The sequence below is a fragment of the Lampris incognitus genome, chromosome 6 (genome assembly GCF_029633865.1).
Source record: "Lampris incognitus isolate fLamInc1 chromosome 6, fLamInc1.hap2, whole genome shotgun sequence".
Lineage (NCBI taxonomy): Eukaryota > Metazoa > Chordata > Actinopteri > Lampriformes > Lampridae > Lampris > Lampris incognitus.
The window spans coordinates 55883859-55909063 of record NC_079216.1 but is presented as its reverse complement, the minus strand read 5'-3'; the positions used below and the strand labels follow the sequence as shown (position 1 = coordinate 55909063).

General features: G+C 47.3%; 1 protein-coding gene across 1 annotated transcript in view; it reads left to right on the top strand.

Moving 5' to 3' along the window:
- Positions 1-25205, top strand: part of btbd11b (BTB (POZ) domain containing 11b) — a 146613-nt gene that overhangs the window by 102685 nt on the left and 18723 nt on the right. The window contains exons 3-9 of the mRNA XM_056282029.1: positions 5767-5971; positions 14083-14235; positions 14552-14717; positions 16349-16438; positions 19705-19806; positions 21569-21662; positions 24855-24990. Of these exons, the coding sequence (XP_056138004.1) occupies positions 5767-5971; positions 14083-14235; positions 14552-14717; positions 16349-16438; positions 19705-19806; positions 21569-21662; positions 24855-24990 (946 nt within the window). The remainder of the gene's footprint in view (positions 1-5766; positions 5972-14082; positions 14236-14551; positions 14718-16348; positions 16439-19704; positions 19807-21568; positions 21663-24854; positions 24991-25205) is intronic.

Sequence of the window (25205 nt, the reverse complement as noted above, 5' to 3'; positions counted from 1 at the left end):
CCCCCCCACACACACACACACAATCCCTACATCGCTTAGCTAATGCGAATATGAGTCATAATGAGTTATGAGGACACTCACCGTAATCAAGTTTTAGGCTGTTGCCTTTCTGTTTCATTTCCTTTTTTTTTTGTTTTTTTTGTGTTCTTTATTTATTTCTCAGGGCGACACGGTGGCGCAGTGGTTAGCACGGTCGCCTTACAGCAAAAAGATTTTGGGTTCGAGCCCCAGGGTAGTCCAAACTTGGGGGTCGTCCCGGGTCGTCCTCTGTGTGGAGTTTGCATGTTCTCCCCGTGTCTGCGTGGGTTTCCTGCGGGTGCTCCGATTTCCTCCCACAGTCCAAAGACATGTAGGTCAGGTGAATCGCCCATACTAAATTGTCCCTAGGTAGGAATGTGTGTGTGTGTGTGTGTGTGTGTATGAGCCCTGTGTGATGGCCTGGCGGCCTGTCCAGGGTGTGTCCCCGCCTGCCACCCAATGGCTGCTGGGATAGGCTCCAACATCTCCACGACCCTGAGAGCAGGATAAGCGGTTTGGATAATGGATGGATGGATCTGTTTCTCATTAAGTGGTTATTTACAATGTTATGTTAAAGCTGCTATGAGGAGTTTCACACTGATTTCATCAGCCTTGGCTTAATTTTGATGCCTCTGTATGATGGCCATGAGCAAATGAGACCATCAGAGAGAGAACTGTTCTATCATAATGATGTAAAATGCTTATCTCCGGGACGGATTCCCCACACAACCTGATAGAACATTTGAGAGCACACAGACATGATACATAGCCACAATTAAAGATACATTAACTCGTCATGTACATCTTGCAAACAAACTGTTTTTCCAAAACACCAATACATCTCTCACTCTTCCCTTCAAAACAAATGCACTGGCGGGCTTGGCGGTCTATTCCATTGCTTACCAACACGGGAATCACCGATTCGAATCCCCGTGTTGCCTCCGGCTTGGTTGAGCATCCCTACAGACACAGTTTGCCGTGTCTGCAGGTTGGAAGCCGGATGTGGGCATGTGTCCTGGTCGCTGCACTAGCGCCTCCTCTGGTCAGTCAGGGTGCCTGTTTAGGGGCAAAGGGGAACTGGAGGGACTGGCGAGATTCTCCCATGCACTACGTCCCCCTGGCAAAACTCCTCACTGTCAGGTGAAAAGAAGCGGCTGGCGACCCCACGTGTATCGGAGGAGGCATGTGGTAGGTAGTCTGCTGCCCTCCCCGGATTGGCAGACGGGGTGGACGAAGGCTCGGAGGAATGGGGTAATTGGCCAAGTACAGTTGGGCGAAAAACGGGGGAAACAATTTTTTTTTAAAAATGCACTGGCTACCAGACACTGAATATGGATCTTTGCGACAATTCACGTCGTTATTTTACGAAACTCTACCGCCTTTGTCCACAGGGGTGCGCAAGTCAGCAAAAATCCAAAACTCCCTTTAACATAGGACACTTCTCAACCATCTCCATAATGACACCGTGTGACTTGCACGGTGTCTGATATTCATGTCATTACCGGGTAAAGGCTCTGGCTCTTTTCTAATAGGCAAAACTGACAGCACCAGGAATAGCTCGGCATTTTGTTGAGTCAGGATGCCCACGGGCAGCCATTAAAACGGAGCCATGGCTGTATAGCAACATATAATTGAAACATAGCAACTGTGATAACGACAGCGTTTGCACAGCTAGTGCACAAAGCGGCCTGTACTCATTTATCAACGCCCTAAGGCAAGCTAGATACTTTGCGGTTGCATATAAAAGCTACCATATAATAGCGCCACGTGGAATATAAATTAATTGCGTCTTGCATTTCTGGATAATGTTCTCTCTCGCTCTTACAATTAAAGGTTTAACGGCTGTTATTCTCTGTGGTGTAATGAGTGGTTTGGCTGTTACGTGTGCTCTGGCTGCTGACCGTTTAAGTGCCAACTCCCATAAAATCCCCCTGTAACTTGAAGTGGTGCCATCACACACCCTTGGAAATTGGCATATCCATGTACAACTTTGAACTCTCGCTTTTCCAAGGCTTTTCAAAGCTTTGAGGAGAGGGGGAAAGTGCCGCTACATCAGATGTTAAAAAAGAAATCATGAGATAACCTGAACACCGAGAGGTCTTGTGTCTGTACTCAACCTCTCCTTTTCTTGTCAGCGTTAAGAGTTAATTACCTGGGATGAGATACTGATACATCGAAAGGACTATTGACTCTATAGCGCCACAAAAGGCTCACCTCCTGTCCATCCTCACTTCTCGTGAAAACATGTGCTTCATGAAGAGGATAATCATCATCATCATCATCATCAGGTCCGTAACCTATGGAGATCATAGGAGCATGGCTGATGCCTCAACAAGTCTCTTCCAATGTTCCTACCCATCGCAGCTCTCCCCGCCTTTCGACTTCATCCCGAGGAAGGTTGGTGAAGGACGTGGCCGTTATTAACCCGGACCTCGACCAATCCAGTATGGTGATTGAGTTTGGTTGAGTCATCATCATTGTGTTTCAGTAGGGGGAGTACCTGGTGGTCCCTATCTCCTCTCCGGGTATGGATGGCCGTTGGTTCACAGAGGAACTCATCCACCCTTTGACAGGTTTTGTGTTTAATCCTGCTGGGTGAACAGGATAAACATGGTCATTTTTCCCCCTCAACAGTATCGTTCGTGCATTATTTCTGTGCACATTTTCTGAAGGAACAGCAATAATCTCGCTTTTCTCCATGAAGCTGCTGCTGCGCAACCAGGGCACTCAGTCATATTTGCTGCATGGGCTTAGCAGTAATCTGCCCCCCTCGGTCCAATGGTGACGTGCCTGTCTCTTCTGCCTGCCTGCCATTCCTCTCAAGGAAATGTCACGGGCCAGCATAAATAAGACAGTAGGATGGCTGTTGCTGTGTTGCCTCTGAGCTGGCCAACTCGACTCCACTTACCAAGCTTAAGAGCACACTGTTGACAAACCTGTATTCCCATTTGCACAATTAAGAGAGAGAACGAGGGAAAGACAGGAGCGATGAGAGTATTGTAGAGAAGCTGTGGGCTGCTGTCAAAATAAGGGCTGTCAATAGCTTAGACTTTATGTTATATTGTGTGTAGGGTGGGTGGCACGGTGGCATGGTGGTTAGCGTGGTCGCCTCACAGCAAGAAGGTCCTGGGTTCGAGCCCCAGGGTAGTCCAAACTTGGGGGTCATCCCGGGTCGTCCTCTATGCGGAGTTTGCATGTTCTTCCCGTGTCTGCGTGGGTTTCCTCCGGGTGCTCCAGTTTCCTCCCACAGTCCGAAGACATGTAGGTCAGGTGAATCAGGAACACTTTGTCATTTCACCTCATGTACTTCTGCACATGAAATGAAACGAAATGCCATTTCCCCCAGCCCACAGCAGTGCAACATAAAGACAAAAACATCAACAAAAAAAAACTACAAGAACTGCAAGAACACAAATATTCAGACTAACACATATATCCAAACTAAACAAAAAAACACTGTCCAAGGGAACAAACGCCAGCAAGGATGACTTACGGAACTGCCGGTTTTAATGGGCTAGCAGTTAGCCTAGCCTGCCCCACTTTCGCCTCCTGTCAGACCGCCCTCAGTGTTTCCTCCTTGGCCGCAGTGAATCGGCCATGCTAAATTGTCCCTGTGTGTGTGTGTGTGTGTGTGTGTGTGTGTGTGTGTGTGTGTGTGTGTGTGTGTGTGTGTGTGTGTGTGTGTGTGTGTGTGTGTGTGTGTGTGTGTGTGTGTGTGTGGCCCCTGTGATGGACTGGCGGCCTGGGTCTGTCCAGGGTGTCTCCCCACCTGCCACCCAATGACTGCTGGGGTAGGCTCCAGCATCGTGGGGATGCTGGAGCCTAATGGATGGGTGGATGGATGTGTAGGGTGGCCGTTCACATCATGATTTTTCCCTTCTCCTCGCTGCTCATTGCATCAGAGCATAACATCCAGTACAGCTCTCTTCAGCATTTTTGCTTTATTGAGACACAGAGAGAGGGGATGGCATGCAGCAAAGGGCCCGGGCCGGACTCCGACCCAGCCCACTGCGATAAGGAAATCAGCCTTATGTGGTATGTGCTTTACCAGGTGAACCACCGGGGAGCCCCCACAGCGCTCTTTATCAGCGCTGCAGCACTGTCCCCTGGTAGGACCGCTGGGAGTCTCTCAGAGAGAGATCCTTGTGTTGCATGAATGCGCTGTCCTTATCGGTCGTCCTTTTCTCACACTTGCCTCTCGCATTGTCGAGTCTAAATGGATTCTTGGCAAGCACAGAGTAGCACAATTATGACGCTAAAACCCTTTGTGTCTTTGAATGACCCGTTTTCCTCCCTGAATACCCCACGTTCTACATAACCCCCCCCCCCCCCGCATGCCATTGTTCACTTAGACTGAACCGGTGTTGTTGCGCTGGATAACTCGATTGTCTCGAATAGTGGTTATTTGAATAGCGCAGAGTAATTGGTGTTTTACGAGGTCTAGACCGCTTTGGAGTGTCAATACATTCTGTCATAGTGTGGTGGGGTCTGGCAGGCAAGAGAGTAAACAAGAAAATCGACGGTGTTGCATCATATCGGATTTGATGAAGGGCTTTTTTTCGGGGTAACATTGCCAGGGCGCCACCAAAATAACCTTTTCCAGAGGTAGATGGAGGGTGCTGACTGATTTCTAGGAAATCCAGAATGCTGACAGGGAAAATGTGTTCTTTCAGTGTGAGGATCAAAAAGTCCATCTGTTACTTTTTTTTGCATATTCGAATTCGTTGAACTAAATGGCAACATGTATTTTCCATTCAGCACACTTTTATTTTTATTTTGCAAAACATCCTCTTTAAAGAGCTGTTTACATTCCATCAAAGACATCGAGAGAAATTTAAAATTTTATTAGCAGAGTCCTTTCAAGCTTTCACTCTCAAGTCCAGCTGGGCGACCTTAAAGTGCTGGGGAATTATGCAAAGGAAATAGCTCGGAAACTAGCTAATGTTTATCCATAAATATTCATTTTGCACACGAGGCGCGCTCAACACGATTCTTCTTCTTTTCACCCTGTGAGTGTTAAACGGAGAGGACCGGGGCAAAGCCTGTCTGATATTCCCCCCCCCCCATTTTTTCCCCTTAATTGTATCCGGCCAATTACCCCACTCTTCTGAGCCATCCTGGTCGCTGCTCCACCCCCTCTGCCGATCCGGGGAGGGCTGCAGACTACCACATGCCTCCTCTGATACATGTGGAGTCGCCAGCCACTTCTTTTCTCCTGACAGTGAGGAGTTTCATCAGGGGGACGCAGCGCATGGGAGGATCATGCTATTCCCCCCAAACAGGCACCCCAACCAACCAGAGGAGGCGCTAGTACCGACCAGGACACATACCCACATCTGGCTTCCCACCCACAGACACGGCCAAATGTGTCTGTAGGGACGCCCGACCAAGCCGGAGGTAACACGAGGGTTCAAACCGCCGATCCCCGTGTTGGTAGGCAATGGAACAGCCCAACATTCTACCCGCATGCCCCGCCTGTCTGATTTTCTTATTAGTGTGTGTGTGGTGCATGGAAACTGTGGATGTCAGTGAAAGGCTCAGCTCTCAGGGGGTTGGTAGGAATGAGGGTGATTCCTTTGACATCTTTTTTAAAGGCCATGCTCTAAAGGCCACTTTTTTCCTTATATGTGTGTATGTGCCTTTGTAGGAATATGTCCCTGCCCCTGCATGCCTATGCTTTTTCCATTGGTGTTCATATATGTGTTCGTGTGTGTGTGTGTGTGTGTGCGTGTGTGTGTGTGTGTGTAGGTGACCTGGTGTCCCGGGCCATGCACCACCTCCAACCGCTGCATATGAAGAGCCATAATAACGGGACACCGGTCCACCAGAAGGGCGGTATGGTTCACTGGGCACCCGAAGCCATCTACACGCTCTGCTACTTCATGCACTGCCCTCAGATGGAGTGGGAGAACCCCAATGTCGAGCCCTCCAAGGTCACCTTGCAGACCGAGAGGTAAGAAGTGAATAAAGCATCATGAATAAAATTCTGCACAGAAGATAAAACATATGCATCTCACAGTGAAATTTTTCTATTCTGTTCTGTAGGCGGTGAGGTGTAAGTGTAGGCATTTTGTTGACCCGGGTCGGTGGGGATGGAGGGGTTGAGGGTGTTGTGGAAATTTTTCCCTGGCTCGCTTCCTTTACCATTTTGTCGTCATACCTTGGCTTCCGACAGACCGACTTCTGTTACGCCACGCTTGAAGGACGAAGTCAGTTTTACTGTGGTAATTACGCAGTATGAAAGTATGAATGATCTGGTCGCCACAATGAGTCACCGTTCAACTGGTTCAAACTTTCAACCGTGTGAAATCTCAGAGAAAACAAATAGTGCATTTGAAATATGGCATGTTGTAGTCTCTGTGTTATAAAAGACATCCACCTCGGTCAGGTGAACATGAAAATACCAGACGGTGCATGACATCTATGCCGTCAGTGGTGCTGCAGCTCTCCTGCACGGATTTATTATGAGACAAAAGTCGCATTTCGTGGACATTTTGTTGTTTCGTTCTATTTTTTTGTTTATTAGTTTTGGGTGGGAGTGGGGCGGCACCGTGGCGCAGTGGTTAACGCAGTTGCCTCACAGCAAGAAGGTTCTGGGTTCGAGCCCCGGGGTAGTCCAGCCTTGGGGGGTCGTCCTGTGTGGAGTTTGCATGTTCTTCCCGTGTCTGCGTGGGTTTCCTCCCACAGTCCAAAGACATGTAGGTCAGGTGAATCGGCCATACTAAATTCTCCCTAGGTATGAATATGTGTGTGTGTGTGTGTGTGTGTGTGTGGGGTGGGGGGCTGGCAGCCTGTCCAGGGTGTCCCCCCGCCTGCCGCCCAATGACTGCTGGGATTGGCTGCAGCATCCCCACGACCCTGAGAGCAGGATAAGTGGTTCGGATAATCGATGGATGGATGGATGGGTGGGAGTGGGGATGCACTTTATCTGAAGCATCCAATGCCAGTCCAACTGACATACAGTTGAAATCCAACACTAGTCAGTGTTTTGCTGAGAGACTTTTTGCAGATTTCTATTAACTCATTTTTCCAAAAGATATGACAATGGCTTTTATAGCAATCGTAATCGCTTTTCCTGGGAAGCAGGGTAAAGCAAGCAAAAATGTGGACTCCAAATATTCACAAGGGGGGTGTCCCTTGTGCCTCCGGCTTGGTCGGGCATCCCTACCGACAAAATTGTTCGTGTATGCGGGTGGGAAGTCAGGTGTGGGTTTGTGTCGCGGTTGCTGCACTAGCGCCTCCCCTGGTCAGTCAGGGCGCCTGTTCGGGGGGGAGGGGTAACTGGAGGGAATAGCGTGATCCTTCCACAGGCTACGTCCCCCTGGTGAAACTCCTCACTGCCAGGTGAAAAGAAGTTGCTGGCGACTCCACATGTATCGGAGGAAGCGTGTGGTAGTCTGCAGCCCTCCCCGGATCGGCAGAGGGGGTGGAGCAGTGACCGGGACGGATCGGAAGAGTGGGGTAATTGGGCAAGTACAATTGGGGAGAAAAAGGGGGGAATCCAAAATACATATATATATATATATATATATATATATATATATATATATATATATATACACTACCGTTCAAAAGTTTGGGATCACCCAAACAATTTCGTGTTTTCCATGAAAAGTCACACTTATTCACCACCATATGTTGTGAAATGAATAGAAAATAGAGTCAAGACATTGACAAGGTTAGAAATAATGATTTGTATTTGAAATAAGATTTTTTTTTACATCAAACTTTGCTTTCGTCAAAGAATCCTCCATTTGCAGCAATTACAGCATTGCAGACCTTTGCCATTCTAGCTGTTAATTTGTTGAGGTAATCTGGAGAAATTGCACCCCACGCTTCCAGAAGCAGCTCCCACAAGTTGGATTGGTTGGATGGGCACTTCTTTGAGCAGATTGAGTTTCTGGAGCATCACATTTGTGGGGTCAATTAAACGCTCAAAATGGCCAGAAAAAGAGAACTTTCATCTGAAACTCGACAGTCTATTCTTGTTCTTAGAAATGAAGGCTATTCCATGCGAGAAATTGCTAAGAAATTGAAGATTTCCTACACCGGTGTGTACTACTCCCTTCAGAGGACAGCACAAACAGGCTCTAACAGGTACTATTTAATGAAGATGCCAGTTGGGGACCTGTGAGGCGTCTGTTTCTCAAACTAGAGACTCTAATGTACTTATCTTCTTGCTCAGTTGTGCAACGCGGCCTCCCACTTCTTTTTCTACTCTGGTTAGAGCCTGTTTGTGCTGTCCTCTGAAGGGAGTAGTACACACCGGTGTAGGAAATCTTCAATTTCTTAGCAATTTCTCGCATGGAATAGCCTTCATTTCTAAGAACAAGAATAGACTGTCGAGTTTCAGATGAAAGTTCTCTTTTTCTGGCCATTTTGAGCGTTTAATTGACCCCACAAATGTGATGCTCCAGAAACTCAATCTGCTCAAAGAAGTGCCCATCCAATCAATCCAACTTGTGGGAGCTGCTTCTGGAAGCGTGGGGTGCAATTTCTCCAGATTACCTCAACAAATTAACAGCTAGAATGCCAAAGGTCTGCAATGCTGTAATTGCTGCAAATGGAGGATTCTTTGACGAAAGCAAAGTTTGATGTAAAAAAAATCTTATTTCAAATACAAATCATTATTTCTAACCTTGTCAATGTCTTGACTCTATTTTCTATTCATTTCACAACATATGGTGGTGAATAAGTGTGACTTTTCATGGAAAACACAAAATTGTTTGGGTGATCCCAAACTTTTGAACGGTAGTGTATATATATATATATATATATATATATATTCACAACAACAGATAAAGAAAACCATAATGGACATCTTCACTTTACACCCTTAAGGTTGTCCTGTTTCCCTGTGCATCGTTTATATCTATTGTTGGACATTCCCCTTCTATGGAGAAATGCAGTGATCCTTCTTGTGACTCTGTCCACCTTCCCACTGTTCTTTTATTAAACATTTTGCACTCTGTACTTACCCATAAACCTCTGAAGGTACATGCCAGAGTCCTTCAGGGAGAAAGTAATGTTTTAAAGCCGTCAGTTTTCATCTTGCTCGTGTAAAGCAGGACCGCTTGATGACTTAAGAGCAGCAGAATAAAGCTGTGGGAACTGGCACGCAAGGACACGAGCCCAGTCAATATTCTGATTTAAGCCACTGACGTAGAGTCTTGTTATACGCTGGCAGCTGAGCTGGAGTTTGAGGACATATGATTGAAAATGGAGACTGTTTCTATGGCAGTCTTTCCATGGTCTTTTATTGGTTCTGACCACTAACAAAGTCTCCTCAGTACTTAGCAGAAAAGCTGTCAGAAGACATGTCCGCAGTATTTTGAGAAGTTTTCCCATTGAAATTGACATTTTGGTCAGTTATCAGATCAGTGTATCCTGTCCAGGTCCTTTATTGCACACGTTCAGCGACACGCCAACATGTCTAGCTTGAGGTGTTCGCTACGTCCTGTTTGATGGAAACCCCGGCCAGCGTGTGACAGAAGTGAGTAACGGGGCTGACAGTTGAGTCTGAAAGCTGAATTCTCAGATTTTTCTCCATTGATAAATAGTTGGCGGCACGGTGGCGCAGTGGTTAGCGCGGTCGCCTCACAGCAAGAAGGTCCTGGGTTCAAGCCCGAGGGTAGTCCAACCTTGGGGGTCGTCCCGGGTTGTCCTCTGAGTGGAGTTTGTATGTTTTCCCCCCATGTAGGTCAGGTGAATCCGCCATACTAAATTGTGCCTAGGTGTGTGTGTGTGTGTGTGTGTGTGTGTGTGTGTGTGTGTGTGTCGGCCCCGTGTGATGGCCTGGCAGCCTGTCCAGGGTGTCTCCCTGCCTACCGCCCAATGACTGCTGGGATAGGCTCCAGCATCCCCGCGACCCTGGCAGCAGGATAAGCGGTTCGGATAATGGATGGATGGATGGATTATGGATGGATGGAATAAATAGTTATTATCCATCTGGACTATAGACAACAAACTGCGCTTTGAAACTCATGTTGCTTCCACATCAGAGAAGGTCCAACAATGACTTTTTTTCCTGAGGAAAATATGTACATTTATGGTCTCCTTCCAGACGATGACTCTCTTTTATAGAAGTTTTGTTGAAACAGTTTTAATGTACTGTACTGCTGCTTGGTTTGGTACCTTGACTCTGGCCAATAAAAAAAAGGGCTTCATAGACTCATCAAATGGGCAAGTAAGATTTCAGGGAGAAGTCAAGCCCAACTTACCGACCTTTAAAATAGGAAGGTGTTCAGAAACGCTACTTCCGGGAGCGCCCGGGTAGCATGGCAGTCTATTCCAATGCCTACCAACACGGGCATCGCTGGATCGAATCCCCGTGTTACCACTGGCTAGGTTGGGCGTCCCTACATACACAATTGGCCATGTCTGCAGGTGGGAAGCCGGATATGGGTATGTGTCCTGGTCGCTGCAGTAGCACCTCAACTGGTCGGTCAGGGCACCTGTTGGGGGGGGGGGGGACTGAGGGGAATAGCGTGATCCTCCCACACGCTACGTCCCCCTGGCGAAACTCAGCACCGTCAGGTGAAAAGAAGTGGCTGGCGACTCCACATGTCATGGAGGAAGCATGTGGTAGTCTGCAGCCCTCCCCGACTCGGCAGAGGGGGTGGAGTAGTGACCGTTATAGCTTGGAAGAGATGGGTAATTGGCTGGATACAATTGGGGGGGGGGGGGGGACAGGGAAAAATCTGGAAAAAAAAGAAAGGCTACTTCCCTTCTGGAGTGCCAAGGTCACCCCCTTCGGCCAGAGTTTGAGCTGTTACCCTCAGGTCGTCGATTGAGGATGCCCTGTATTAGGACTCAGAGACACAAGGCTTCCTTTGTCCCCACTGCCATTCAGCTGTTAAATGGTGGATAGTATTCATCTGTTGTCTGCACATCGCCTGTCTCCATGGTCTGTATATTTGAACTCCTTTGGTTCTGCTTGACCGCTATGTCCTGTTGTTTTTTGTTGCCCATCAGTGATGTGTCAGTTCTGCCTTAGTGTTTCTATGTTTTGTTTTGTGTGAGTTTTATATTTACTGGCTGCAAACTAATTTCCCTGTAAGGGACAATAAAGACACTTTGACTTTTGAGAGTCAGTTTACATTATCCTGTCATCTTTACAATAGTTGAAGAAACTCTCCATCTACCGCTGTTGAATTTTTTTCCCTTTCTCCCCAATTGTGTACAGTCAATTACCCCACTCTTCCAAGCCATCCCAGTCGCTGCTCCACCCCTTCTGTCGATCCGGGGAGGGCTACAGACTAAAAAAAAAAACAAAACAGGAAGCAGGGCTGAAACATGAGGACGACGTGGTGATACTTCTGTTGGACAGCTAATCTACCAGTTGTACAATCAGTATTACAGTACAACAGTGTTCCCATATAGTTTGATGTATTTGTGTAATCCATTATCCTGCCTGTTATCTTTGGTCTGAGTAGCCCTTTTTTTAAAGGGTACGAACTGTTTACTGCTGAACTGACGGCACAAAGCGACAATTGCAGCTACACCTTGCCTGTAGTTCTCGCTGCCAGAGCGAGAAACGGGTCGAGGAAATTGCGGATTTCTTTTTAATGGTCCTGTAGGGCTCCAGACATTAAGGTATGGTAAGGTAGCTAGTAAACAGCTGATGGACATACCAGGTCACTAACTAAGAGCTGCTCACCATCAGCAGTCATGTGTTTGTAGACTGTTTCTGGGAATAATTTTAGAGAAATTTACGGAACCAAAATAAGAAAAAGCCCTGGGATTACAAAACACTTTTTTTCCCCTTTTTAAATCCTGGTGCCTGCAGATCATTGCAGCACTTTAAGGCGGGTTGTGTGGAAACAAAGAGACCTTCAGCTGCTTGTGAACTTGTGTCTCCGTTGGTGAGGAATGCAATGGCATTACACATCTTCTCTGTGTTATGGACTACTTGGGGTCTAGGGGTTAAGGGTTAAGCACACAACACTAGTCCTAACCTGGAGTGTGTAGAAAAGATGGAAATGAGGGAAGAAACAGAAAGGAGGACTGATTTCCAAGACTAGAGAAATAGCCGGGAGGTGGGCTAGTTTACCGAGGTAGCAGGCTAGCAGTTAGCAGGTCCCTCCGACAAGGCCTCGGCCATATGGATCTCAGCTCCCGTAAGCAGCTGGAAAGGTGTGGACTTGTAGTGTCCTGGAAACGTGTTCAAAATGGCGTATACCGAGGCGTATGCAAACCATCATTTAACTCCAGGCGACGCACCCACACCTCATGGTGACGTCCTCTTATAAACACTGCTTAACCACACCTCCAATCATTACTCAATGAAAACCAGCCCAAATATGTAAGAAAAGGAAGAAGAGAAAAAGGCAAATATAACCCCATCACTTCTAACATCTGGATTAGGTGTTGTGTGCCTCTTTAATGAGGCCTGTTGAACCGTGGACTTCATGTTGACTGGCGTTCATGTTTCTCCCTTCCTCTGAAGAAAAGAAGAAGAAGAAAAAAACTGATCGGCATTTGTCAGCTGATGAAAGTCAGGAACCTCTTGAGAACGTGGATTCCCCTGTCCACACAGGACAGTATTGATGAGTGACTAATTGACGATGAGTGACAGATGTGGGCCGAGCACATGTCAAGGACGGTCCAGGCATTCACGCATCCTCTGTGGAATGACGCACGTAGCAATGAATCCCAGAGGAAGATTTTTTTTTTAATTTCTTCAAGTACACACGGCATACGAGTCTGACAGCTCGATCACAACAAATGAGCAGCCGTGGACGCTCACAGCCTCCGCCGGGGGAGATTCGAGCCGGCTTCAAAATAGCCACACTCGAAAAAATGCTTCTCTCATAAAAGAAACCAAAGCATTACTAATACGCTGTGGTTCCTGTGTTATGAATGGTCAAGAAGATTAAAAACGTTTAGAAAAATTGAAAAAGAAAGAAAGGAAAATATTTCTTTCATTTCCCGTGACTTATGATCCATTACACATCTGCCTGTTGGCGCATAGTCATAATTGCTGTAGTCTGTCCAAATCTTTTGAAAATGAAATAGGCAAAGCTGAGCCCGGGCCAGTGGCAGTAAAACAGTGAGGCATTGCTCTATGAAACTTTAAATCTATTTAGAAGATACCTGTTTGAGTGTGAGATGCGAGCAGAATTTTTATTCCAAAGATCTTAGATTGTTGTAGTCTGGATTTGTTACCACTAGCATGACACTAGTGACAGTACAGGCATGGGTTTTTGACTCCAGCTCCCAATTTATCTCATATTCATGAATGTGATTCCCCAGTGGGCTTTTCCCCAGTCCTCTGGATAGTCCACATGGCCAGTGTAGCTCTAGTTAATGGTGCCGCTGTATTGTTTATAAGGGTGGAGATACCTGCCGTCACTTCAGACTGAAGAGGTCACTTCGATGAGTGATGAAGGGTGTCTGGGTGGTGTTGCGGTCTATTCCGTTGCCTAACAACACGGGGATTGCCGGTTCAAATCCCTGTGTTACCTCCGGCTTGGTTGGACGTCCCTACAGACACAATTGGCCGTGTCTGCGGGTGGGGAAGCCGGATGTGGGTGTGGGTGTGTGTGTCCTGGTCTTTCCGCTAGCACCTCCTCTGGTCGGCCGAGGCGCCTGTTCAGGGGGGACTGGAGGGAGTACTGTGATCCTCCCACACGCTTGGCGAAACTCCTCACTGTCAGGTGAAAAGGAGCGGCTGGCGACTCCACATGTATCGGAGGAGGCATGTGGTAGTCTGCAGCCCTCCCCGGGTCAGCAGAGGGGGTGGAGCAGCGACCGGGACGGCTTGGAAGAGTGGGATAATTGGCCAAGTACAATTGAGGAGAAAAAGGGGGGAACTTTTTTTTTTTTTAAATAGATGAGTGATGAAACGTTTCTGTCAATAATCGTTGTGTGCATATGAACAGATTCAAACTTTCCGTGACTCACAAATATGAGCTAAAGTGGACAAGGACGTAAAAGGAACTCATCGAAATTCTGCTTTAGGTGAATTTTCCCAGCAAGTGTGCCGATGTGTTAAGTGTGCAACTGAAATTCAACATATGCCTTGACCAGGAAGAACATGTATGTCCCTCTTTCCCCTCACAGGCCGTTCATGGTGCTGCCGCCTCTGATGGAGTGGATCCGGGTGGCGGTGGCCCATACTGAACACAGACGCAGCGTCTCTGTGGACAGCGATGATGTTCGGCAGGCTGCCAGGCTCCTGCTGCCTGGAGTGGACTGTGAACCCCGCCAGCTAAAGTATGGTTATAACACAGTGTGTATGCCTATAAGGCTGCTGCGTACATCCACGGACCCCCATACATAAATTGTACATGTAGAAATACAGACACGAACATCAACAGGCATAGCTGTGGATGTAGGCAGGCTGGCTTGTGCACAAACATTCACATCCCAATGTTACAAGCACAGAAAAGACATACCTGTTACTCACACAACAGTCATTCTCCCAGCACACGGCAAAACCATTCAGGTATTTAGGGAGAAATACAAGATGTTGCAGAGGCAGTCGAAATACCGCTTCCACTTGAGTCATTCTGTGTGCTTTGGCCCTCAGAACAGATGACTGTTTCTGTGCCTCGCGGAAGTTAGATGCTGCCTCTGCCGAGGCGAAGTTCCTGCAGGACCTCGGTTTTCGGATGCTCAACTGCGGACGCACCGACCTGGTAAAGCAGGCTGTCAACCTACTGGGACCTGATGGCATCAACAGCATGAGCGAGCAGGTTAGAAATACACGCATGCATGTGCACACACACACACACAAACAGATGCTTAGGGATGCATGAGTTTTAAACAGTCATTTACACTGTATGGATTTTCATCAGACATATAGTAATACATTCAGTGTACATGCACAAACAGATGTTCCTACATTCGTGCACATAGCCTGGACAGTCTGTTTGTGTCTGTGGGAAATGAACCTCTTTTGAGCTCCGCTCACTCTCCCAAGGCCACCATGCAGGCTTGTGAACAGAAGGCTCTCAGACATATAGACGTTTCTGCAAACTCAATGTGCCCTCCAGCTTGTTTTTACACCTCTTTCCAAAGGAGCCCCGTGCTACGGCGAAACTCTCATCATCAACACATTTGCCCGTCAGGAGAACACTGTATATGTAATGACATGTTTCTCCACGGGGAAGTCAACATGCATTCGTTTGGGGCTGCTCTGAGCCGAAACTCCCAACAAGCTATTTTTTACCCCTTTGCCATCATTCTTCCAGTTTCCCTGTTCCCTGTTTTGGCTTTTATTGCTTTGTATCATTTTTCTAATGTCTTCTATCGTCTTGTGTCTCTTACACTGTATGGCGACCTTGGCTTTGTGAAAGAGGCTTTATAAATTCAATGTGTCGTTATTATTATTATGTCTACTTCTGACGTCTACCTTAATGAAATACTGACTGATTTCATATCGTCACTTACCTGATTCTCCAAATGACATTGCATCTCATAATACTTCCATCAATAATGCATTATTATGGGGCATCCGGGTGGCATGGCGGTCTATTCTGTTGCCTACCAACACAGGGATCGCTAGTTCGAATCCCTGTGTTAACTCTGGCTTGATCGGGCATCCCTACAGACACAATTGGCCGTGTCTGCGGGTGGTAAGCCAGATGTGGGTATGGGTCCTGGTCACTGCACTAGCACCTCTCTGGTCAGTCGGGGGGGCGCCTGTTCAGGTGTGGCTGGTGACTCCACATGTATCGGAGGAGGCCTGTGGTAGTCTGCAGCCCTCCGTGGATCGGCAGAGGGGGTGGAGCAGCGACCGGGATGGCTCGGAAGAGTGGGGTAATTGGCCAAGTACAATTGGGGAGAAAATAAAATAAAAAAAATTTCAGTCAACTTTATATCATCACTAACACCTGATTCCCCGAATTACATTGCATCCCATAATACTTCCATCGACAACACATTGTTATGAACAGGCGCTAGAATGAGTGGGTTAAATGGGTTTAAGTTTCTTTCTATTCATTGTGGCACAATGTCACATTTACCAGCTGGTGCCACTGGGTAAGTCACCATGGGTTCCCATCCAGATCATGCGAGGCATTTCCAAAACGCAGGCTTCACATCACGGTGCAGCGCGTCACAGGGTTGGTCCACCAGAGAGGATAGGCAGAACTTCCTCTTTTGTTGGACCAACCAGAGAGCAGCTGTACAGAAGTAGCATATTGACACAAGATAGTAAAGGACATTTATTTAGCTAGCGAGCAGTGATTGGCCCACCAGAGAAAATAAGGCGGAACTTCCTGTCAGGTGGACCAATCAGAGAGAAGCATCAAAGATAGTCATCTAGTGAGGGATAGTGATCTAATGGAGTGTTTTGTTTTTTTTTATATCTGTGGTCTTCTAGGGAATGACTCCACTTATGTATGCGTGTGTCCGTGGAGATGAAGCCATGGTGCAGATGCTGTTGGATGCCGGAGCAGATATCAACAGTGAGGTCAGTCCATGATGAGGACTCTCTAGTGCAGGAGCCTCAGGACTGATGAAATGGCAAACAGATGATAGACAGTTTTAACACAAACACGTTGGTATTGCTCAGACTTTCTTTATAGTTTACCAAATAATGGAGCCTATCAATTTGTTTCTCTCTGTTAATATACGTATAGCTTCATTACAAGTTTTCATCACAACAATTGAGGTTGTCAGTAGCAGTTGGTAATACTGGGTACAGATCAGTTGTCCATATTTTCTATGATGGGTGCCAAGAGGGTGGACAGGCAGTACCTCTGACCTGTTTTTCCCCTCTCTACTGAATGTACAGTATTGCATATGTGTTGTGTCATCATAAGTATTCAAGCCATTTATTGTCATGTTTTCGTAACAATCTGCATACCTGTCTGTGTGGTGCTGAATTGGAGAAAACCCGACATGTTGTCTCTCATCCCCCTGTTTGTCTCTCTGTCCTCCTGCCATGCTGTTGAGTCAATAAGAGGTGAGGATCATGAGGATTCATGAGGCACCAGCTGCCCCCTGTCATCTCAGGGGGTTCGTAGTGGTGTACAAGAACACTGCAAAAACGACAAGCTTATCAAGGTATTTTATCTTGTTTTAAGTCCCATTATCCTTATTTCAAGAAATTGCTATCAAAATTTTCTCACTCCGCTGGCAGATATTGCTTGTTTCAAGAAAGTGTACTCGTAGCCGGCAGCCATACCAACATGTACCCTGGTTCTGCTGAATGACAGAAGCTAAGCAGGTGTGGGCTTGGCTAGTACTTGGATGGGAGACCTCCTGGGAAAACTGAGTTGCTGCTGGAATTGGTGTTGGTGGGGCAGTCTCTGCCTGTCACTGTGCCAATGCAGTGACAGGCACACTGTGCTGTAGGAGATGCTGTCCTTTGGATGAGATGTTAAAATAAAACTGAGTTCCTGAATCACTGTGGTCATTAAAGATCCCATGGCACTTATGGCAAAGAGAAGGGGGTCCTCGGGGGTCCTGGCGAAATCCCAAACCTGGCTGTCTCCATCTGGCAACCTAATCATCCCCCTGTTTAATTTGCTCAATGATTCCTCCCTCTCCACCTCAAGCTGATGTGTGGTGAGCATGCTGGTGCAAAATGGCTGCCGTGCATCACCCAGGTGGGTGCTACACATAGGTGGTGGTTGAGGCGAGTTACCCCCTTCAATGTGAAGTGCTCTGGGTGTCTAGAAAAGCATTATATAAATGTAATCCATTATTATTAGTTTGATGTTATAGCACTTGTTTCAGGGCATTTACTCTCAAAAAGAGATGAGGGGCGTCCGCGTGGCGTGGCGGTCTATTCCCTTGCCTACCAACACGGGGCTCAGCAGATCAAATCCCCATGTTACCTCCAGCTTGGTCGGACATCTCAACAGACCCAATTGGCCGTGTCTGCAGGTGGGGAGCCGGATGTGGGTATGTGTCCTGGTCGCTGCACTAGTGCCTCCTCTCGTCGGTCGGGGCGCCTGTTCGGGGGGGAGGGGGAACTGGGGGGGAATAGTGTGATCCTCCCACGTGCTACGTCCCCCTGGTGAAACTCCTCACTGTCAGGTGAAAAGAAGCGGCTGGTGACTCCACATGTATCGGAGGAGGCATGTGGTAGTCTGCAGCCCTCCCCGGATCGGCAGAGGGGGTGGAGCAGCGACCGGGACAGCTCGGAAGAGTGGGATAATTGGATGGGTCTAATTGGGTGGGGGGGGATCCCCAAAAAAGGAAGATTATCTCAAATAAAGTTTGTTGTTTAAAGATTTCTTTTCCTTTTTGGTGGAAATGTCTTATAACAAGTCATATAATCATGAGACGAGTACACTTTCTTGAAACGAACCTTAATATCTGCCGGGGGGATAAGAAAATTTTACTAGCTCCATCTTGAAATAAGCGTTATGAGACTTACAACGAGATCAAATAACTTGACTTGGGTGGCCATTCTCAAAACACAGACAATTTACCTGGAGCACCAACTTGTGTTTTAATCATTCACTTTTCCTGTCCCGGCGAACATTTGATTAGTTTTGCTAACCTAACATGAAACCAGTCTTTTCATATTGCCCCTCAGAGAAGCAGTGACGGCATTCTTTAGACCTGTTCAGACGATGCCGTGGCCATTTATTAGCCATGTCCCGATGATGATCCAGGTCTTCTTTAATCGGAAACGTCACGTCCAAATCGGCTGTTGTGTTTTCATCACGTGCCGGGCCCCCGGCCAAAGCGTGTAGCAGCTTTAACAGGAATTTATATTTGCTTTTACGGTGACTCATTTGGCAAACAATTTTTATCTAAAGTGACTTACAAGTGAGCCGTAATTAGCGGATAGATTAGAAATTTTTCCAAGTGGCGTCGTCGAGCGCTACACGATAATCAACGCCAGGAGTGCATGTCAAGTCGAGAACATGCAGCGGAAGTGGGCATTAGAATATCAAGAGGCAGAGAATTGGAAAATCAAAGTACAAAATAGGGCAGAATTGCTACTGAACAGTAAAACAGTTAAATTGTGCCATGAGAGCGTAAAATTGGCTGGTGTGAGTAGAGAAGGGCTTAATAGCAGACACCAGAATGATGGTGTTCAAGTAAAAAAGGGTGCAGCAGTAAAAAAAGGGGAAAGTTCAAAAGAGTAAAAAATGAACTTACTCCCGAGATCAAGATGCTGGCAGGGATACCCCATAACTGTACATACATGCGTGTCTTAAGAGACCTCTAAAAGGGATTTAACTCCAAATATTTCACCTAACGGTGCATGTTGCAGAGACCCCCCCCCCCCCCCAGATGAGCTAATGGGAAACATCTGTCTTTGTGATTTGTGTATGTGTCTATGTCTCATATTCATGCCTGCTGACGGTTAGCTTTTCATTACAGCCCTTAAATGCCCCCCCCCCACACACACACACACACCCCCACCCAGACCATAGATGAGCTTTTAGGGAGGTCAGGTCAGGTCAGGTGAAGTCCAAAAGATCAGAGAGGAACAAGTCAGACAAGATCTAACCAGACAGATCAATCCATTGTGTTCATTAGGAGGATAACACAGTTGACAGGAAGTCCTATAAAGCCCCAGGGTTCCCGGCTAATTACCCTAGTTCTCCTCTAGAAGCCTCTCTCTCTCTCTCTCTCCCTTCAGCTGCTTGACTGTGTGCTACATAGGCCACATAGTGTTTTTAATGGCTTTATATCTCTGTCCGTGACCTTTCCCTCAAACCCCGGCCCCCCCATCCTTCCTACGTATTTCTACCTGTGTCACTTCCCCAGGTGCCAAACTCAGCACACAAGCACCCCTCAGTCTACCCTGAAACGCGGCAGGGAACGCCACTCACTTTCGCTGTGTTACATGGACATGTGCCTGTGGTGCAGGTAGTGCCGTCCTTCCTCACCTGTGATTTCTCTCATAACTTCCTGTTGTGTGTGTGCGTGCGTGTGTGTGAATGTGTGTTTGTGTGTGTGTGTGTGGTGCCGTCCTTCCTCACCTGTGATTTTTCTCTCATAACTTCCTGTTGTGTGTGTGTGTTTTTGTGCATGTTATGTTGTTCAGTACATTGCTGGAAGTCATTACCGTATTTTTTTCACTGAAGATGATGTCGATGATGATAATGGCATCATTGTGAGTTTTCTCCTTGCTTAGCTAGGTGGTTGTTTTTTTTTTTAAATTTTAATCCATGTCAATAAAACTGTTTCTGGGGCGTCTGGGTGGCATGGCGGTCTATTCCGTTGCCTACCAACATGGAAATGGCTGGATCGAATCTCCATGTTATCGCCGGCTTGGTCGGGCGTCCCTATAGACACAACTGGCCATGTCTGCGGGTGGGAAGCTGGATGTGGGTATGTGTCCTGGTTGCTGCACTAGCGCCTCCTCTGGTCAGTCAGGGCACCTGTTCGGAGGGGGGGGGACTGGGGGAAATAGTGTGATCCTCCCATGCGCTACGTCCCCCTGGTGAAACTCCTCACTGTCAGGTGAAAAGAAGCGGCTGACGATGCCACATGTATCGGAGGAGGCTTGTGGTAGTCTACAACCCTCCCCGGATCGGCAGAGGGGGTGGAACTGTGACCGGGATGGCTCGGGAAGAACGGGGTAATTGGCCAGATACAACTGGGGAGAAAAAGGAGGGAAAACATTTTTTTTTTAAAAACTGTCTCTGCAAGAGAAGAAGGAATCATTTTTGGATAGGAATGTTTCTCGAGGCACGTATCTTTAAAGAATTTTGTTTTCCAATTTTCTCCCCAATTGTATCTGGCCAGTTACCCCGCTCTTTTTTATTTTTTGAGCCGTCCCGGGCGCTGCGCCACACCCTCTCTGCCGATCCGGGGAGCGCCCTGACCGACCAGAGGAGGCGCTAGTGCAGCGACCAGGACAAACACCCACATCTGACTTCCCACCCACAGATACGGCTAATTGTATCCGTAGGGACACCTGACCAAGCCGTGGGTAACGCGGGGATTGGAACGAGCGATCCCGTGTTTGTAGGCAACAGAAGAGACCGCTACGCTACCCGGACGCCCTTTCTTTAAAGAATTTAATAATTTAAACAGGATGCAGGTTGGGACAGTTGGTTCAGACATTACTCCCTTTTGTCACTTTGTGCTATTGTGTGACTATTCAGACTGCATTCAGAGAGCTGAAAGCGGAAAGACTTCAGTCTAATGGTAATCGAACTCATTTAGCTTACGCTCTAAATGGTCTTTCCACCATTTTTTTAAATCTTTGCAATCCAATGGAAACTAGTTCACAGCCAAATATACTGAAATCGTATTTGAGTAGAACAGAAAGGGAAAGTACGGCGAACTTCATGCTTTGTCAGTAACTCTGTGGCCATTTGACACTCCATTTTATTTAATTCAACCATGAGTCATTGTTCAATTTATTAAGGAGCAGGCCAGGCTTCAAGAAAAGTCGAGATTTATAGGCTTGGTGGGATCATTCTTTCCGATATGATAATGAGAAAGATTATCTTTCACTGATTTCATTCGGCTGAAATGAATCATGGATGTCTTTTAGCCCGTGAGACGTGTTAAGGTATAATGGACTGCACGGCGTATGAACATGTCACCGGGTGAGAGAGGCCCGAACCGGCTGACCTGACTCCTCTATCTTCTCTTTCATGCCCCGTTATCTCCACAGCTGTTGTTGGATGCCAGAGCCAGCGTGGAGGGATCCTTGCAGGATGGGATGGAAAACTACACAGAGACCCCACTGCAGCTGGCTGCTGCTGCAGGTACGGTGGTCTCCCACATACCACATGCATGCCTACATACATACATACATACACAGATGGATGACAAATAAAAGGAAAATCCTGAATGCTTGACCCCTACAGTGAGGGGGTCCGCAGTCTCTGTTATACTGTGGGGGGCGTTTTCCTGGCATGATTTGGGTCCACTCCCCTTAGAGAGAAGGGTCACTGCAAATCAATACAAAGTTATTCTGATTGATCACCTTTATACTATGATGGAATGTTTCTATCCTGAGGGGAGTGGTCTCTTCCAGGATGATGATGCCCCCATCCACAGGGCACGAGGGGTCACTGGATGGTTTGATGAGCATGAAAATTATGTAAATGTAGGGCAGCGTGGTGGCCCAGTGGTTAGTGCTGTTGCCTCACAGCTAGAAGGTCCTTTGTTCGAACCCCAGGCCGTCCCAGGTCCTATCTGGTTGGAGTTTGCGTATTCTCTCCGTGTCTGCGTGGGTTTCCTCCGGGGTGCTCCGGTTTCCTCCCACCATCAAAAAGAAATGCAAGTTAGGGTTAATACTCCTGTCTGTGTCCCTGACCAAGGCAATGGAAAGAAGAACTGGAGTTGGTCCCCAGGCGCTGCAGCTCCCCACTGCTGCTATGCAATAGGATGGATTAAATGCAGAAGACAAATTTGTTGTAACAATACACGGTTCGTTGTAAGAATACAATGACAAAATAAAGGGGCATTCTTTTAAATCACATGCTATGGCCTTCACAGTCACCAGATCTCAACCCAGTTGAACACCTATGGGAGATTTTGGACCAACGTGTTAGACAGCGCTCTCCACCACCACCATCATCACAACACCTAATGAGGGAACTTTTGGAAGAATGGTGTTCGTCTCTGAACTCTACTGGAGGGATGAACACCATTCTTCCAAAAGTCCATGAATCCATGATAAGGAGCACTGAAGCTGTTCTGGAGGCTCGTGGAGGCCCAACACCTTACTAAGACACTTTGTGTTGGCTTTTCCTTTCAGTTGTCCCCAGTATATAAACATATATAGTTGTCTGTTCGCCAACTGCACACCAAGCTGACTATACTAGCTCACTGGCCATAACCAGCTGATATTAAAGATCCAGTCTGATAGAAATCCATCCATCCATCCATTATCCAAACCGCTTATCCTGCTGTCACGGTCGCGGGAATGCTGGAGCCTATCCCAGCAGTCACTGGGCAGCAGTCGGGAAGACACCCTGGACAGGCTGCCAGGCCACCACACAGGGCCGACACACACACACATTCACACCTAGGTGCAATTTAGTATGGCCGATTCACCTGACCTACATGTCTTTGGACTGTGGGAGGAAACCGGAGCACCCGCAGGGAACCCACACAGACATGGGGAGAACATGCAAACTCCACACAGAGGACGACCCCGGGGCTCAAACCCAGAAGCTTCTTGCTGTGAGACGACCGCGCTAACCACTGCGCCACCGTGCCGCTCTAATAAAAATCATGTTTTCCGATCTTTAGGAATTATTTAACAGAGGGATTTGTTGATATAAAGTCACCCAAAATGTTAGAATTATATTGTCAGGAAAATACGACTAAAGCCCCTGTAGAAACTACCCTCTTGGTTGTTAACGTTGTTAAGCCATTTCAGAAAACCAGTCTGCTCCTGGTAATAAATTAAATCGTTTAACAGCCTAATTTGATTGGACAATCAACGGGATTCTCATCTTCAGTCAGTTTGGTCTGTTTTTGAATAGTTGCCTAGCAACATCAAATGCAAATAGCGAGCTAGCTAGCTATCAGTAGAGAGTTATATGAGCTGAGGACCACACATTCTCAACCTCCTGAGACATGACTGTGCTCAGAGGGGGGGGGGTGCTAAAACAATTATGACAAATCAAATGATGCTTCTGATGCTGAAAAAATGACACTCCTACCATTAATATTCCACAATAAAACTTTCCAAACTGACTTCAAATCTTTGGACCGGATGTTTAGCGCCTGAATGTCAGCACGACTAGTGTAGGTAGATTCTTACAGACTTGCTGTTTAACTTACAAAAACTATGTGAGGACAGATGCATGCTGAGCAAACGATCACACACTCGCACCACTTCCTCACATTTTCATCTTTTATTTCTAGTTTTTTGCTAACTCACTCTCACAAATTGTGGGCGACACTTGGTGGTTTTTCCATTATCGGAACTTGTCCAGTTGTGTCCTACTGTCAAACCGGGTTCACGGGTTTCAATGCATTTCCACGGGTGACGGCAAGGTTCTGGGTAGAGTTCTTCGAATCTCTGTTCGGCCTTGGTGAGGAGGTGATAACTTGATTTGAGTTCCAGGAACGTTGCGGCGGAGCTAGCAGTGCTGTCAATCATAATTCGTTAAGTCTCTCATACACATGGTGTTGCTCTTAATTGCTTCTACAAGTTGACTTCTCAGTTCAGCTCTCTATTTTTTGGAGTTTTTCACCTCCTCGTGGAATTCTCCCCACCGCTTGTGACCTAACAATTTATATCTCGTGCTCACATAAGAGAACACCGTTACCACCATGACCCCTTCCATTGTTTCCTGCTGTTGTTTATGGTTCTGAATATTGTATGAAAAATGACGTACCAGGGGGCATAGCGGTCTATTCCGTTGCCTACCAACACAGGGATCGCTGGTTCGAACCCCCATGTTACATCCGGCTTGGTCGGGCGTCTCTACAGACACAATTGGCCGTGTATGCGGGTGGGAAGCTGGATGTGGGTATGTGTCCTGGTCGCTGCACTAGCACCTCCTCTGGTCAGTCAGGGCGCCTGTTCGGGGGGGGGGGTAGCGTGATTCCCCCCAACATGGTACGTCCCCCCCCCCCCCAGCGAAACTCCTCGCTGTCAGGTGAAAAGAAGTCGCTGGCGACTCCACATGTATCAGAGGAGGCATGTGGTAGTCTGCAGCCCTCCCCAGATCTGCAGAGGGGGTGGAGCAGCAACCGACTGGGGTGGCTCGGAGAGCGGGGTGATTGGCCAGGTACAACTGGGGAGAAAAAAAAAGGGGGGGTGCATACCAAAAATGATGAATCTCCAAACCTTTGCATGTATTGAAGTGCAATGGAAGCAGAAACGGAGCTGCTGTCAGAACCTGCACAGGTTCTTAAAAGTCTCACGGTGTGGAAGACCTGGGTTTACCTTTTGCAGCTGAAAAGGGCCAACTGACAACCCCTCTCATCCGCAGGTAACTTTGAGCTGGTCAGCCTGCTGCTGGAGAGAGGAGCAGACCCCATGGTGGGAACCATGTACCGCAACGGCATCTCCACTGCTCCCCAAGGAGAGATGAACTCCTACAGCCTGGCAGCGGCACACGGACACAGGTAACACACACGCATTCATGCACACACACACACACACACACACACACACACACAAGCATTGAAGAACACCCTCATTATTTGTGCTCTTTGTGTTGTTTTTTTTTTTTTTTAATGTTTATGCACAGAAACCCAACAGTGCATGTCTGTTCAATTAAACCTTAAGTTGCTCCGTAATAGTTTATTCAGTGTTCGTAAATGTTTGAATTAGAATCCAT